General features: G+C 41.3%; 1 protein-coding gene across 1 annotated transcript; it reads left to right on the forward strand.

Moving 5' to 3' along the window:
- The first annotated feature begins 933 nt into the window (after positions 1–933).
- On the forward strand, positions 934–16,244 carry LOC145452090 (solute carrier family 22 member 3-like). Its single transcript, XM_080330304.1, has 12 exons — positions 934–1,907; positions 2,122–2,186; positions 2,458–2,530; positions 2,970–3,157; positions 3,222–3,376; positions 7,429–7,597; positions 12,661–12,770; positions 12,928–13,045; positions 13,267–13,487; positions 13,810–13,906; positions 15,623–15,753; positions 15,824–16,244. The coding sequence occupies exons 1-12, from the start codon at positions 1,728–1,730 to the stop codon at positions 15,973–15,975; spliced, it is 1,659 nt and encodes a 552-aa protein (XP_080186430.1). The 5' UTR covers positions 934–1,727; the 3' UTR covers positions 15,976–16,244.
- The last annotated feature ends 1,216 nt before the right edge of the window (positions 16,245–17,460 follow it).

The following is a 17,460-nucleotide window of genomic DNA, read 5'->3' on the forward strand; positions in this document are numbered from 1 at the left end:
GGAAGATAGTGATTTTATAATATTATTATATCATATGATTGACCCAGTTGATACATTGGGTGACGTTTAAAACGTCAATATGTACTTCAACATTGTGGCATTATGTGGGCCGAGTCGTCGCTATCGCTAGGTATCGTGTTCATTAATAGATAGGCTATCACTTCACTGATTTTAAAGGTTGGAATTAGCAATATGACGTCACGTGACGTCATGAGGTTCACGTTCGCGTTCACACAGAACCTTTCAAAAAGGTTCGCGTTCACACGAACCTGAACCTTTCAGAGGTTCACACCATCCATCGTACAGACTACTTTCGGAGTCGGAGTGTTCATAAAAAGCAATCCTGTCGAGGCAATGGCTACGGTTACAATGGCCGTTTTGTCTAGCGTTGTTCTGTTTTAACATTATCAATGTACAATTTTATTGTAAATGAGAGGTGGCGCTCATCACCTACATATAAATTTCTAGAGATAATGTACTAGAGAAATCAATGGCATAGAACCACGAATTGTACGACTGGGGTTGAAAGCTTTGGGGACACCAAGAGATTATACGTGACACAGTCAACGTTAATGTTATTATTAGATGGAGACGATTAGAAAGAAGCGCTTGAAATCGTATTTATGCAATTAATGTTCTCGTTTCGCTGTGATGTTTCAAAATTAAATTTCGCGCGTTGTGAAGATGCCGAGATCAGGATAAACGTTGAACAAGTCACAAGCTCAAATTCCCAAAATATTATGATTTATGACGTCATGCGGCTCCTCTTAGCCTGGTGTCAAATTATTTTTTTTGCTGTCAATTGTGGTTCGGCGAATCAGGTGAAATCCAAGGATTTTTTATCAATAGATCGTAAGATTATAGTTAAAATGACTGACATTTCAGTAAAATGTTCACACGGTAGGATCGCGGCCTACGATTAGGTTATCGTAGTCCCCGGTAGGACCAACTAAGGTACGTTTGTGAATGCGAACCTCTGAGCAATCAAGATTCGAATATGGAACACGGATGTGAACCGAAATATCGCAGTACGCCGTTTAGTCGCATTCCAGTTGTTTTCGACGCATAATGATAAATGCTTTGCAGTGTATACTTTATGTCCGTTTTTGTTTGCTTAACACCGTGCACCTACCGAGTTACTATCTTTCATCTGTCGCTATTCCATACAACGTTGGGGTGTACAAGGGGTATGGTAGTCTCAAACTTGCATTCAAATATTGAAGATCGTCGTGTATTGAAACACGGTATACAAACGAATATCACAGATAAAAGCTCTGCAATCTGCATTTACATTGACCTATAAAGGTTGTGGTTGTAGTTGTTTTTGTATGATGTGTATAGATCTGAGCAAGTGAACACGAAGGTGTACCTGTACCTGTTGCCTGCATTGGGAATAGTAGCGATGACGGCGGAATGTTTTAGTATATGGTTACATTTATATGGCATATGAGTTTTTTTAATACCATGCCCCTGTATGGTTGAAGGTATTCGAGAACTGAAGTCAATCTTGGTTTGTTGATAGGGCTTTGATGCAGTGTATGGAAATGGTGGAGATAATGCCCCACTTTTACAATAAACAGACATATATACTCCTTGATAACAAACGTTTTCTCCAACTGTTATTTTGCACCCGTTCCTAATAATCTAATTTATTCAAACTGGTCACAAATCTAAAATAATAGTGTATTTACTAACTTGCACGACGATAGCGAAACGTTTCGCGCACGATGAAGACGTTGGATGAAGCCCTACAAGAGGCAGGCGGTTTTGGTATTTGTCAAATTGTGTTCGTAACGACTGCTACGATATTCACGATCTTGGCGGGGGCAAATATGGGCGCATCCATATACGAAGCATACGCACCGCCTAGCACTTGCAAGTCGCCTTTTGAAATCGAAGCGAGCAAGGTTAGTTGATCATGGTTCGAAAAATGTAATCAACAACTACATAGGTGTATTTTCCGGATTCTTTAGCTGGTGTTTACACCCCAATTTGAAATATGTCGATGACATCGCGTTAGTGTAGTCAAAATAGGTAGACTACGTGGCGCCAAGCCATTGTTTGGCTGCGCCCGGGGTTGTGTCATTCCTTTGGAATGTATTTTGTTCACGAATTCGACAGATCTGCACTGACTACCAACAGCTTTTGGTACCCACAGAAGATGGCAAACTATCTCAATGCTACAGGTATGCAATGAACTGATGGATTCTACTATGCGCACTGCGCAGTTTCGCACGTCGGCATTCGTTAATTCTTTATGCTATTATACGTACGCAAACGCATGTCACATAGGCTACATAAAGTGATATCAGCTGTCTTCCGCTATGACACATTTCAGCCTTCATTAGTCCATTAACAACTAGAGCCGAGATCTGAAACCAGCTACCCGAACCATCATCACTGAAATATTATCCCGGCATGAATTACAGCCTAATAATATTCCGCTTTCTTGTTCAGGTACAATTATATGAATATTACAGGCGAACTTGTGTCATACGTAGACTCAAATGGTACAAGTTGCGGATTTCAGGTATAATAAATCCAGTATATTTCTAGTTGCATGGTATCTGCACCCAATGCCAACAGCAATTTGAACTTCATGCACAATTCACTTATACATTACATATGCACGTGACAGTTTTGCGTTGTAAACGCGCTTGATTATACAATTATACATACAGTGACAGTCCTCTATACATATGCCGCTCGCTGGAATAAGCAGCCTCTTCGAGCTATAACTGAGTTGAATAATGAACTAGGCCTACATAAAGATCAATACTAGCAGCGAGCAATCATTGGGTGTAGGGTAGGCCTATCCATGTCAACACGCAAGCAATATAAAGAAGAGAAATAGCTTTCAATACCACATCCATTGCAATAGAACATTTATTAAAACTCGAAGGCTTCTCATAAAAATACATAAATTTCAAAGCTAGGGTAGAAATATAAATTACGATCCGAAATCGCAGGTCAATAGCTCGACTACCGACGTAATACAATGCGACGACTGGGAATATGACCAAACCGTGATGTCTAGCACAATTGTCACGGATTTCGATCTGGTCTGTGGTAGCCAGTGGGCAGGATACATATCGCAGTCTGCCCTTATGGTGGGCGTTGGCTTCGGAAACATATTAACTGGATACGTATCAGACAGGTCAGTAGCGTTTAATGATATTGTATCGTCTTTAGGCCGCATATAGCTTCGGTAAACATTTCAGATTTGGTCGACGGCTTGCTATACTCATCATATCGATAGGATTGTGCGTTACAGGAGGATTGCTATCGATAACTCAGACCTACGTGGCGTATAGCATTACAAGAGCAGCATTGGGATTGTTTGCATTCGGCCCCTTTCTCGTACTTTTCGTACATGGTTTGTATACAATTGTGGCGTTGACTTGACAACCTAAACTGCCTTCCTTCCTCCTATACCTTCCTGTTCTTAAAAGTCAGGGGGGTCAGTGGTATGGTAACACTATTAGAGCAAACTAATTAAGGTCGACAGAAGCGTCTTGTCTGCTTGTGTTGATGGTAGTAGGAAGATAGTACAAAATAGAGTACGTGAGTGATTCGTATCTGCGTCGAGTAGTGAGCCTCGAGTCGAATAGAGTATTTGACAGTGGCGGCTCGTGACAGTATCGGGTGGTGGGGCAAGGGCTGCAAGCGACTTTTTATCAAGATGACGTCACAATGGCGTTTTCCAACGTAAACAAGTAACTTAATGATGGTACGGTAACATGAATTTCCCGGCAACAGTGATTTTAACGTATGTGCCACGAGAGGTCCGCTGGTGAGCTGTGACTTGAAGTGTGGTAACTGCGTAAACGGCGTACGGAACAAAGATTCAACACGGTTTATGCTCGCATTAGACCTGACTAATTATCTGCAGAAATGGAAATGACTATAACTCGAGAGATAGCGTAAGCCTAATTGGAAAGGTCAACGAATTCGGACAGATACGCAATTGTTATCTCATAGATTGGGCCTGTCCTATTGAATCCAAAACATCATTCTAAAGAACTAAGAATAGCAGCCTCGGAAATTTGGTCTCGGTATAGTCGGTACAGCATAAGAGATTTTGGCCTTGAAACTGGAGACTGTAACACGACACATACGTTTTTATTACTGTCTTATAGGTCTGCTGCGAAATCGCCTTTGGAAAATATATTACCGAATAAATACGTGGATGAAAGCATTAAACTTGGTACACTGTTACATGACATTATCGAGAAGTAGCCTCATGGCCCTTTTCGGTATGGTACACTGTCAAAATTAATGCGAACAGACCAACACCGAATTCTGCGTAAAATTTACTGAGGAATAGGCTGATCAAGTGATCAGCTGTTAGCCGCCATCGAAAACCAAATAACTATCGCGCTTGACAGGGGGTTGTAAGCAAAGGGCTTGAAGGCCACAATTTCACGGTGAAATTGACATAGGAGAATATAATATCAAAGTAAATATTTGAATGCAAACTGAGAATGATATCATCATCTCAGTTAACGTTACCGCAGATACACCGGCTTTTGGGTGAAATCCGCAATGTGTTGTAGGCTAAAGTGTCAGATCGGAGCACATCTTTACCATACTCGACCTTGATAACGAAATTACTGCCCTAATCATTGAGTGTCAACCTTGAGACTTGGCACAGCGTTCGATACTAAAATCAAGACATACCGTGCAAAAGCTTATGACGGATCTAGGTAAGGAGCATCGTTAATATTAATAGAGACCAATACCGGTTTTGCGTATAATCTGTTAGCGATAAATGACGAGTCAGCTCTCACTCGAATTAGGAAACGAAATTACCACTAACACAGTTCAGTGACAAACTTAAAACTTGGTACAGCGTTCGATACTAACATTAAGACTTACCGTGCCAAATGTCATAACCGATCTCAGTATTGAACATCGTCAAAACCAATGGATACCAATACCGGCTTTTGAGTAAAATCTGTTTGCGATACATGACGGATCAGCACACACTCAACTTCGGAAACGGAATTACTACCCTAAACTTTAAGTAGAAACCCTGAAACTTGGGGCAGTGTTAAATACCACCATCACGACATGACATAACAAGTTTCAAGAGTTTTCATGGTGTGAAACCCCATTAAAATCGACCTATACCAGCAAAGGTCGACGAAACGCATATGACGGTAACAGAGTTTAGCTATAGATACGATTGTTACATCACACCTTAAGGGCACAGAGCTATCGTGCCCCGGTTGCTCGGTAATTTTATGAATAGGAGAGAGTAAATCACCGTTTCTTTATTGGGCGCGGCTTTGAGAGAATAGATAGTGAAAGCTTGTTATGAGCGCTACCGGGGCAAGCCCCGGCTAGGCATTCGCAAAGCGAAAACACAGAAGAGAATTCGATTTTCGCAGAGACTTCGCTATATATGGGCGTTTACAAGCGAAAGGACAAGAAGTATACGATTTTCGCTGTGATTTCGGTTTATATAGATAGGTGTGCGTCTATACATGGTAAAGAATTGTTATTTAACAGAATTTTAGGTGGGGCAATGCCCCAGTTGCCCTATAGGACGAGCCGCCACTGGTATTTGAGTAGGCTTATACACATTATAACATCATGTACGGCAAGAAACCCTTGAACAGTTAGTATGCATATACTTGCTATGAGACCACAAAGGAAATAATACACCAGTTACACTGCATCGAAAATATTTTCGTGATTTAGCGTCTTGTGATAATACCGCGAGGCAGTCGCAGTTTTACGGAAATGTCATTTTCCTGAACATGCGTAGACCTCTGCTTGTGTTTGCGTAAACTTGTGTCAACATGTTTTGGATGCTGTGATACCGCCAATCTGGGTTACAGTTCTAGTCCTACACTAACTAGGACGAAAGGACACAAAGGATAATATTACTACTTTAACTATAATAATAATTTCGGTACTGGAAGAAAATTGAATCTCACCATCCCACACTAATTCAATCAGCACTAGATACGGGGCACACGAATCGTTGTGCACAGCGCTGGTGGTAATTTCCCATGATGCTTGTACTAAAATGAATGGCATCACAAAACATATGGATCCGCGACACTTCCTATCTCCCACTCTCGTCATAAGCGTCTCCCAGATCCCATATTTCAACGTACAGCAGAGGTGTCAAACATACGGCCCGCGGGCCGCACCCGGCCCGCGAAGCAATTTTGAGTTGATTGAAATATGCGATTATTATCCAGCACATTTCTAACAAATCTTGAAATTTTCAGTACAAAATACGCCCATGAAATAACCCCTCAAGACAGCGAATGTCGATTGTGTTCGAAGGCCACATTATAACCATCTTATACCTATCTAAAAGCGGTGTTGTGGTTTCTAGTCACCATTATGAGCAAGCGACTGACATTGGCACCCAATTCCGAGAAAACAAAATGTGCATATTGAGCTTGGAGTTTTATGGGAAAATTGACGAGAAGCGAGTTATTCACAAAACCGAAAACGCCAATGCGAAACCCTAATATGCAGGTTACATGAAGAATTACAGAAATATAATTCAAATATCTCTGGTTGTACTTCTACGTCACTTATGACTCAAAAGGTCTCCGGCCTCGAGAGAAACCACAATCGCTTTATAATAATATTATATAGATTACAACGTCCGTGTTTACATGCCAACTTATATCATCGGTAGAGTCAATGTTTTCTCGGTTGATAACAGTGTTCTGCCGCCCCGTCGGAATATTGCCAATTCCATTGTATGCTATTAAAGGTGAAGCTAGAATACAACCCCAATTTTCCGTAATATAATGTAATATACTGTGTTTATAGCCTTGATAATAAAGTATTCAAAATGAAAAACAAGGGCATGGATTTTCAGGTAATATTTTGGAATCATTTGAATGGTGCGGCCCACGAGCGATATAAAGTTGTGAATCCGGCCCGCGACTTCAGTTGAGTTTGACACCCCTGACGTACAGTATTTAATCATCACTCGTTATTGTAAGATATGTCAGCATATAACCTCCCAATAACCTGACAACTAGTGGTAAAATATAACGGAAGGTATTTAAAATTTCAATAATGTTCGATTACGAGCCATATTAATAAGTAAACTGATCGTGATCGTGCAGAATAAGTCCTCACCGTATTAGCAATACAAAATTTGTCGACAGCGAATTCTGATCTTGCCCAAAGAAATTCAATAGTCTTTAATACGATTGTAAGTAAGGGAGACACATTTTCTCTAGTTACAGTTGACAAAGACTCATATGCTATAAGCTGTTTGAGACCATCATAACGTTACATTAAAATTTATAATCCAGGCTTTACCTTATGATAAAGCGCTGTTAGGTTAGGGTGTGGACCATCGATCGTTTTTGTACGGAAAATCTACACATTATCGCGACAAGAAGTTGAGAATTTTTCTAAATACGTGACATGTTTCTTTTACAGCGTTGGAGTTGAGCGTTCCTAAATATCGCTCCGCAGTAGCTCAAGCAATTGAAATTTCATTTCCGTTCGGATTCGCATTTCTATCTCTCATATCATACCTCCTGCGAGATTGGAGACATGTGCAGCTAGCGATATCTCTTCCCGCCGCATTAGGGGTGTTGATTTGGTGGTGAGTTGGTATTTTATTTTGAAGCGTGGATCGATAGGGTATAATGAACCACAACTTTATATAAAAATCGGTTCAATTGTAGGCATTTCCCTTGGCAGTCAGCATTCAGCTTTATCGATTGGATCAGTGGTTCCCAAAGTGGGCGTCAGCGTCCCCCTGGCGATCTCGAAGGGGCACTAGCTACAAATTGGGCGATTGGGGGGGATGAGAGAATAAGGGGCGCTGAGAGTAAACGTGGATGCTATGGACGATGGGAAATTGTGTATGAAATCCGTAAATTAATAGCTCTGTCTGTGCACCAAAGTCTGATTTATGAACTTCGGACGCGGTCGTGGTCGTGCAAGGTGCATTCAATCCAAAATCGTCGCCAACGCTCTCCGCACATGTTCATTGCTATGCAACATTGAGTGTTCTAACAAACCGTCAATCGATCAAACAACGAATAGACTAATTATTCGGTGACACTAAACGAGCATAAGTTGAGAGCACACATTCAAATGCATGTACATTGTACAATGAGAACCATGAAATTTTAAGGGCCTGTCGCGCTACCACGAAGTACGATGATATGTGGAATTCTCACTAAAATGTGAAACTGACTTAGCGTACATAACGTATTTCGGGCTGTCAATCAATGTGACCAACACAGAAGTCTAGGACAGGGGTGGGCAATTATCTTCCTCCGCGGGCCAAATGAGAAGGAAAGAATACGTTGGCGGGCCGAGTGAAATTTTTTAGCTATATTAACCAGCGTGTTTTAATTATATTTCTAAATTACATTGTGAATAAATGCTAATCCGTGAATACGTTGATGTTAGGTAATGAAAAAGTGACGGTAAATTAAAACAATATCTAATTGCCGTCATGATTCGAAACAATGTTAAACTTGATACATTTAACTCTCTTCAAACCCCTATATCCACTAGGGTGGAGTGAAAATGACTTTTTTCAAATCGAAAATAGGGGGTTCTTAAATCCCGAAAATAACCTAAAACTTCAATAAATATTGGTTGTAGGAGATTGCCCTCATTTCCAGCCGACAACCCCCTATTTCTGCGCGAGGGAGGAGGGGTGAAATTGCCCACGTTCTTCTATTAAGACTCTAAAACAATGGTTCTAAACTTTTTTAAGCACGCCTCTCTTTATGATAGTGAAAAATTTTGCCCCCCTTATCATGATATCACAAAATATTATAAAGTGCAACCAGAATGCTAGCAATCCCAACGGATAAAGTTGGAGGGCATGGAAGGTTATGGCTGCTGATGACAGAATTCTGAAATATGAAATTAGGACAAAACACAGAGTAACAAGTATAAGGTGTGGGTTGATCGCGCGGGGCGCGAAAAAAAAAACATAAAACTGCGGCTTTGCGCCCCCCCTTTAGATGCTTTCAGGCCCCCCACTTCTAGACCAATGCACTGAGATGTATATGCGATAGTCCAAAGCTTGTTATCTTGGTCGCTGCCTTCCGAGCAGTTTGCAGCTTAAATAGCCTTGATGTTGAGCGAAGCTTGCAGTTTTTCTGAAATCCACCTTCCCTTTACCGAGTGTTCGTGTTTTTGTGTTATAAGACCCACTTTAATTAAAATCCTTAATATCGGCGACATCCTCGGCAAAAACTAAAAGGACGGGTTTACCCCTGATTTTACCCCCAGTTTTAGGCTTTCTTTTTTTGACATGCCCTGCCCGTTCATCATTTATGGATGATGATAAGTATGATGAGTCATATATAATCGCGAGCACTGATTAACTTGTTTTACGAATTAGGGATTTAGAAACGTATCACGTGGCAATTTGAAACACATACCGTATAAGGCGAAATGTGGTAATGGCAACAAAGAAGGTGTTCTGACCTATAGAGATAGGCTTTATTAAACTTATTCTGTAACATTCGACAAACGAGTAGGGCTGGGCAAAATCGAGTACCCGAGTGATTCGAATCTGAATCACGTAATATGCTTTGAGTCGAGTCGAGTAATCCAGTATATCACTCATATGATGTCATAGCAGAATGTAATATGTCAAAGTTCAAACATGTACTTTTTATGCGACCACAAAGAATATAATGGCTGTTATCCATCACATTGCAGATACTTTGGTATTTTTTCGACCGTACCGATTTCATTGCACTTGGTGACAATATTGTGGGATGACCATGACTTCGGAAATGCGCTATTTTCAGTAACGTTCGTAGCTTCGTACTATATGTTTCGTATGCTACAATACAGCCAATCACGGTTTCAAGGTTCAACTGTGAAAATTAGTATCGAAACTATAATTCTCCTTGATAAATCAACTTTCAGTGGCGAGGAGCGTATAATTTCAGAACTCGAAAATTTCGTCTTTTACTACTCGACTCGAATCATTAAAATTAAAACTCGATTCAGATTCGAGTACTCGAATCATTGTGCCCAACCCTGCAAATCAGATACACAGTAGAAACAATTCAAATACGATAACGCAAGACCCGACACGTAAAGCAACTGACAACGTATCGCGTAGTCACCGCACTACGTGAGGAGAGCGAGCGTAATCAACGTGATCAATCTACTAACTAATGATGGAAAGTACAGATAAGGAATAGTACAGAAGGTTTGAACTGAACTGTATGGAAAGAGTGATTTTAATTGCCACTCATACTTCGCCACATTGCCACATTGCCTTCCTTTTGAATCTGTATTACGCGTGCGAGCCTGCGAGGTACGTAGGCAGCGTAATCGTGGTCTATTACTGAACACTGAACAACTAGAGCTGTTCAAAAATATCTTTTTTTCCTGAATCTTGAGGGTTATGTGATTAAATCGTTAGGTTGCCTTAAAAAACGACGCACACCAAATTTTAATTCATTCCAACCAATAATCGCTGATTTCGTACAGTTTGAAAATTTTGAATTTAGCAAAAGATGCCAAAAATTTTTTTTGTCAAATTTTTCTGTCAACCCCATGAAATTGTTGCGCTGTCTTCAAAGACGATGCAAAAAAAATTTGACTCAATTCCAACCAGTAGAAGCGGAGTTATTTGAGTTTTTCGATGATAATTCTTGGATTATCCACCGATGTAGGATGATCCCCGAATTATCGAAGAAAAACTCAAATAGCTCCGCTTCTACTGGTTGGAATTGAGTCAAATTTGTTTTGCATCGTCTTTGAAGACAGCGCAACGATTTCATGGGGTTACCAGAAAAATCTGACAATTTTTTTTTTGTATCTTTGGGTAAATTCAAAATTTTCAAACTGTACGAAATCAGCGATTATTGGTTGGAATGAGATAAAATTTGGTGTGCGTCGTTTGTTAAGGCAACCTAACGATTTAATCACGTAACCAGCAAGATTCAGGAAAAAAGTTTTTTTTGAACAGCCCTACTGAACACTGAACAGGCTTCAACGTAAACGAATTTCCGGCTCAGTTGATACAGCCTATGGTTTTAATCATACAAAAAGCAAGTTTTATGTTTTGAATACAAATAACCTTTCGCGGGCCGCACAGAATAGCTTCGCGGGCCGCACTTTGCCCAGGTCTCGCTAGGAGATATTGCAGCGGTTCTTCAATGAACCAAATTTTGTCGGGAGTGGCAGGGGGTTAGGGGGGCGTTGATACCGGATTTGATGCCCAGGGGGGCGTTGTGTAAAAAAGTTAGGGAAACACTGGATTGGATATTATTGTCTGGTAGCACGGCATGTACTAGTCATTAGTCGAAATAGATATTTCTAGGGTTGCATTTATAACAAAAATCAATTTAAAACAAACACGTTTAAAACATGTTTTTATTGTTTTTCGTTTGTTTTTATTAGTCATGGCGTCACGAATATTTAATTGTGACGCCACAATGGAATGGCATCGACAATTGAAAATTAGGGTAAATATGGCTCCTTTCTCGAAAAAGGCTTCCGACCTCTGTCTTAAACGGACCAAAAATATGTGTGGCCAGGTCTATATATGTTATGCAGCATTTTTACGGCCGGTGGTCATCGTCATCATAACATCCATTATGCACCAATGATCTAAAGCAGTGGTTCCCAACCTTTTTCGACCCATCGCCCCCTTTTCAAGGTCAACACCGATCATCGCCCCCCAAATTTTGTGTACCGAAAATTGGGAATACAAACTGTAATCACCGGCGGGTTGACTAAAAAAAAAAGGTCAAATTTTCGGCTCGATGTCTAGTTTGACACACTTTTGTAACTCAGCCGTTTTGACGCGCCATCGCCCCCCTATCGCCCCCTTCGCTATTTTCGCCCCCCGTCGCCCCCTTTGTCCATTTTCGCCCCCCTGTCGCCTCTTTCGTCATTTTCGCCCACCTAGACCTCCAAATCGCCCACGTTGGGAACCACTGATCTAAAGCTACGTGCTAAAACTGTTGAACCGACGACGATTTCGAGATTTCCAACCATTCCATATCGTGTACGTCGACTACATCGAGTGAACATCGTCCATCGGCTCATACTACATGTTTTGTGGAAAGTATTTACACAAGTCTAGCATAATTGTACAACTTTTGAAGAGAAAAAAAATCTTTTTTTAAATGGCAATGTTTCAAAACACCATTTGTTTCAAATGCCACCCTAGATATTTCATATTATTCCAATATACGCATTGCTCAATAACTGCTCAAATGCTAATGTTAGGAAGTCGATATAGGCCGATAAATGACCGGTCTGCTAATTATTATAACAATTATAGCATATGCGCAATGTGCAAATACATGTCAAGAAGATACGCAATCCGCTTTGAAATCAAACTATCTCCGATTATATGATGACAAATATAGGCACCTGGAACTAAGAGAAAGTATACGCATACGGCATAGAAAAAATCATGTAATTTCTGATTTGTGCTTTACTAAAAATCCAAGCGTGCCTCGCGAAATAACGTTAATTACCTTTTTTCAAGATATATTTCTGATTATAATATCACTTCTGATAGTCTGATGGTTACCATGACGATGCTAAATGTGCTGGATACGAAATCACAGTAAATTTTATGACTATTTTTATTTAGTATTGAGTAATTTAGGAAAATCGAACAACAGGAGCAAATGTAATTTCCTAACATCGAATGTATAGGTTTGCACCGGAATCTCCGCGGTGGCTTATGATGAAGAATCGAACAGACGAAGCGGATAAAGTGATCGCAAGAATCGCCAGAATAAACGGGGCAAAAATGGAGTCAAGAGGTACCCAATCCATATGAATGACATGCGGCTACATTCTACAGTTGCCAGAGATTATGTAGCAAGGGTTTGACGGATGAGTCGGGGCAATGCATTCGTGCTCGTCCAATAATGTGAAAAGTCACGACTGAGCATCACCTTGGTCTGAACCCTTTTCCAGAGCAAATGAAACTGATGTCAGAAGAGAGCGAATCAAACACGGAGTCGTCCAATGCATTCAATTTGGTCTTCAAAACTCCAAGTATACGTTCAGCAACGCTACGAATGTTTTACAACTGGTAATTGAACCACATCCATTCGCTTCATCGGCGGCAGCAAGCTGTAGAGTGTAGAGTCACTTTGTTTGCCTTCTCTTAGTGTACAACGCTTGTAGGCCTACCAAATAATTTCCAGGTCTGACTGTCCTAGACATTAGCTGTAACAATGGGCAAATTTGCTTGATCAATGATCATTGATCATATACAATGAAACGGGTATGTGCAATCGTGCATATTCGCAGGTTTGCCGTCTCCTGTGTTTACTACGGGCTGACTATGAACGCTGCAGCTCTGAGCGGGGATCCATTCATAAATTTATTGATCAACGCTGCAGCGGAAGCGGTAGCCGTGGTGATAACGATTCCGCTGGTCAATATTTGCGGGCGACGGCTGACAGGCAGCGTGTCCGAGGTGTCTGCCGGGTTGCTTTGCATTGCGATACAAATAATCTCGCATCCAACAGGTGAAATAGAGATTTCTCACTTAAATTCAGGTTAGTCTGGATATTAATGTGATAAGAGGACACAGTGACCGTCCCACAACAGACGCCCATGCGTCCAAAAGGTTTTAGATCAGGCATGTCAAGCAAAGCTGAGTCTCGGGCCGGATTCATACCTTTTACTTTCAATTTTTGAAATTATGTTATGTTGCCGTTTTAAAGGATCTACATCGACTTCTTGTTATAGTAATTCTACCCATCAAAATTTCTTAAAATATAGCCCGATCCAAATCAATGTTACATAACCCAGACATACCGAACATTATCTTTATTGTTTGATTTTTAGCGTCGACCGTTCTGGCGATCATTGGAAAGTTCGCAATATCAATCAGCTTTTCAACCATGTTCATAACAGCAAGTGAACTATACCCAACGGAAATCAGGTAAATTTCGCATTGATGACACTACAGATTAAACCGCATCCCGTCCACGATACTTTTTGTCATGTTATTTTTTGTTGTATTGATTGTAGGCCTACAGCTACACTCATGCACGTTGCACACGCACTCCTCAGAGCTCATACATATATGGTATTTCTATCCACATTTCCTCGGCTGAGCTGTAGGGTGAGGCATAATGAAAGTTTTACACTTTGATTAATAAAAAGAATGACAAACGAAACAAAGAAATATATCTTGAAATTATAGCCCGTTTCTGTTATATGCAGGACCGTAACTGCAGCACCCAAACCCCCAATTGGGGGGGCGAGCTCGAAGTGGGCCCAAAATTATTTCGTGAATTAACATAAATTATAGAGTATTTTGTTGAAAATTTATGCAACTTTACTCAATTTTTTGTCGCGCCATGCGCGATTAAATATTGCCAAATATCTTCATTATTGGGTAGGGAGTACCCTTCCCCCACGAAAAAATACGCATGATTTATAGAAATAGGCATTTCGGCGTCGACCATTACAGCGCCATGACACATCAAGACATATGTAGTTTTGGGCTATATGTAACATGCGACTCCGAGAAGTGTGCCAGAACGATCGGCTGCGTGAATACCGTTGCCGGAAAAGACTGCCCATTAAGCTAACCGAAAACTTCTGTATATATAGATGTAGATATATGATATCCTCAATTCTCCATAGGAGCCTATAAATGGCTGACGCCAAATGTTTCTGTCATGGCAATCTACAAGACAAATGCCATCCCACAGAGAAAAATTATTTGCCAGTCAGGAAATACCACTTTGAAATTGTGTGCGTCTTTTAGTTTAGTACAATTTGGCGATTTTAATATCTTTTGAGATAACAGATAGGAGAACACGAAATAACACCATGTAACGAAGTTATTATACCAACGGGCCCACCCGAATATGTTAAATTATTATTTACGGCTTCTACATTTTCCAAGGCAACAACTCACTCAGCGCTACCGGTAAATCTGATTACGTGGGCAGAGAGCGGATAGAAAATTTATAGCAATATATATGCAATTCCCGATATCATTGACCGATTCAATCATGAATTATTGAAATTTTTCGCGCCTGGCGCGATTCGGAGATCGAAACTGACCCACTAACGATCATAACAAATCTTTCTCACAAGTAACGTTGATAACGTGTATCGTTACGGGGGTCTGGGGGGGGCGAAGCCCCCCATAAGTTAGGTTTATCACCCTATGGGGGGCCCAAGACCAACGTTTTTTTTGGAGGGGGCTGACGAAGTGCTGTTTCGGCCCTGGTTATATGCACAATGAAAATCTTCAGAAGTGTCACAGTGATATTGAGAATGCCTGGACTTCCTGGTTTCGAGATCGATGGTAAAGTTAGCCGAGTCTACAGCCTTGACTCACAATTTCCTATATAGCTGCTAAAGGCACTGACAATAACATGGTAGCACGTATTCGTCGGCCCGCGAGGTCGCAGATAGAGTGATAGACGCTGAACTGTCCGACTCGAACACTCTACCGATAGAGCGTTTGTCACAAACGCTTCCTCAGTCAAGAATATCCAAGTATATATATTGTCGATCCCGCCATGATATATACATATACATTATACATTGTTGATCAATAGTATTCAGTATAGTGTTAGTATAGTATTCAGGTAGCGTCTGCTTTGACGGATTTTTCTCTTTCGTTGCGTTTCTGCAGGAATTTCGCTACTGGTCTTTGTAGTTCAATGGCACGTGTCGGTGGGATCGTGTCTCCGCTGATAGCAATGACCGGACTGATTAGCGAAGAGCTTCCGTACGTAATATTCGGGTTGCTAGCGCTTCTCGCGGGTATGACAAGATAATAATCCGATGTGCAGCATTGCTTGTATCTCATCCCATATAAATGTCTCAAACATAGGTCTGGTAATCTTGTCTTTGCCGGAAACGAAAGGAGTTCCACTTCCGCAGACGATAGCGGACGGAGTCGATATATTTGAGAAAGACCCAGGACTTTGCTCTACGATCAGAAATGGACATTGTTTGCGGTGTTGCAAAGGTGATCGTGACTGACGGGAAACTGTACAGAACTCCTCAATACATAAAGACGTTAACGCATTCATATATGGATGGCGCTTGATCAAATTCATAATGTTTTCAATCTATATACTTTATGCATTTCTACTCATGCGATTGAAACGTCGGAAAGCGTATTGAAAAGATACCTATGAAATGGTGCAGTTGCAAAATAACGTGGAATTATATTTGAATGTTAAATTGTCAAAAATCTTCATATGTACTTCTCGAAATGATATTTGACAACAATGGATCTTCATTATGCATATGGTTTATATCGTCACTATGCGAAATAAAATATTCAATTAGCACTTCGCCAGATTTCGTCGGAGAAATTTCCATGCCAGTAATTGTTCGGCACAGGGCAATGTCAATTTTCATTATTCCTAAGACTCATGATGTAGCTAAGAAGTCAGATTAGAGCAGACGGCTAAGAAATCAGATGTCGCTTCTACAAATAGCTGATAAATCGGTCCAAAGGTAATGTTACTGTTACAGTATATTGAAGCGAGAGCTCCGTTTATTGCGAGCGAAGTTAGTAACTGAACAGTAAACCCATCAACATGCATGCATTGAAAAGGGACGCGGAAACATTCACAAATTGGTAATCAAATAATCACACGATCGACGAGCGCGCCTTGTAGATCCGCTACACCATCCCCCTCCAGCGGCGGGGATCCTCAGGAACCGTAGCGAGATGGAGGATGCCTGTTGCGTTTCGATCTTCTTGCATTTTGAAGATCGTGCGGTTGCTCGATCTCACTTGGTTGCCGCGGTGGTCTGCCCCGTCTTGCAGGTTGTGCTACTTCCACTGGTTCGTTAAAATCCATATACGCCGGCTTTAGACGATCGACGGACACCACTTCTGTTCTGCCGCCCATGGATAGCGTAAATGATTTCGTCGATTTCTTCAGAACCTTGTACGGTCCGTCGTAAGGTCTGGTCAACGGTGGTCGGTGTGCATCCTTTCGAATGAACACGTATGTGCATTCTTTCAAACTTGCAGGAACTGCGGTTTTTGCCGTGCCGTGTCGTGACATAGGACGTGGAAGGAGATTGCGAATCTTTTCCTGTAACGTTGGCAAATCCCGATGCGCGCTTTCTCCTGAAAAAGAAACAAAATCGCCCGGAACCGTCAATGGAGCACCGTACACAAGTTCGGCCGAAGAGGCGTCCAAATCCCTCTTTGGGAGTGGTGCGGATGCCTAAAAGAACCCCAAATCCCTCTTTGGGAGTGGTGCGGATGCCTAAAAGAACCCATGGTAGCTCATCCAGCCAGTTTGGACCAGTGAGTCTTGCCATAAGGGAACTTTTCAAATGTCTATGGAAGCGTTCCACGAGGCCATTGGCTTGCGGGTGGAAACTGGTCGTTCTGTGTAGGATCACGCCTAGTAGCTGATTGAGTTGGGCCCATAAATGCGAAGTAAATTGCGGTCCCCGATCGGAGGAAATGTGTGCTGGAATACCGAAGCGTGCCACCCA

The sequence above is a fragment of the Botryllus schlosseri genome, chromosome 12, assembly GCF_051294905.1.
Source record: "Botryllus schlosseri isolate E-star chromosome 12, Bs_hap1, whole genome shotgun sequence".
Classification (NCBI taxonomy): domain Eukaryota; kingdom Metazoa; phylum Chordata; class Ascidiacea; order Stolidobranchia; family Styelidae; genus Botryllus; species Botryllus schlosseri.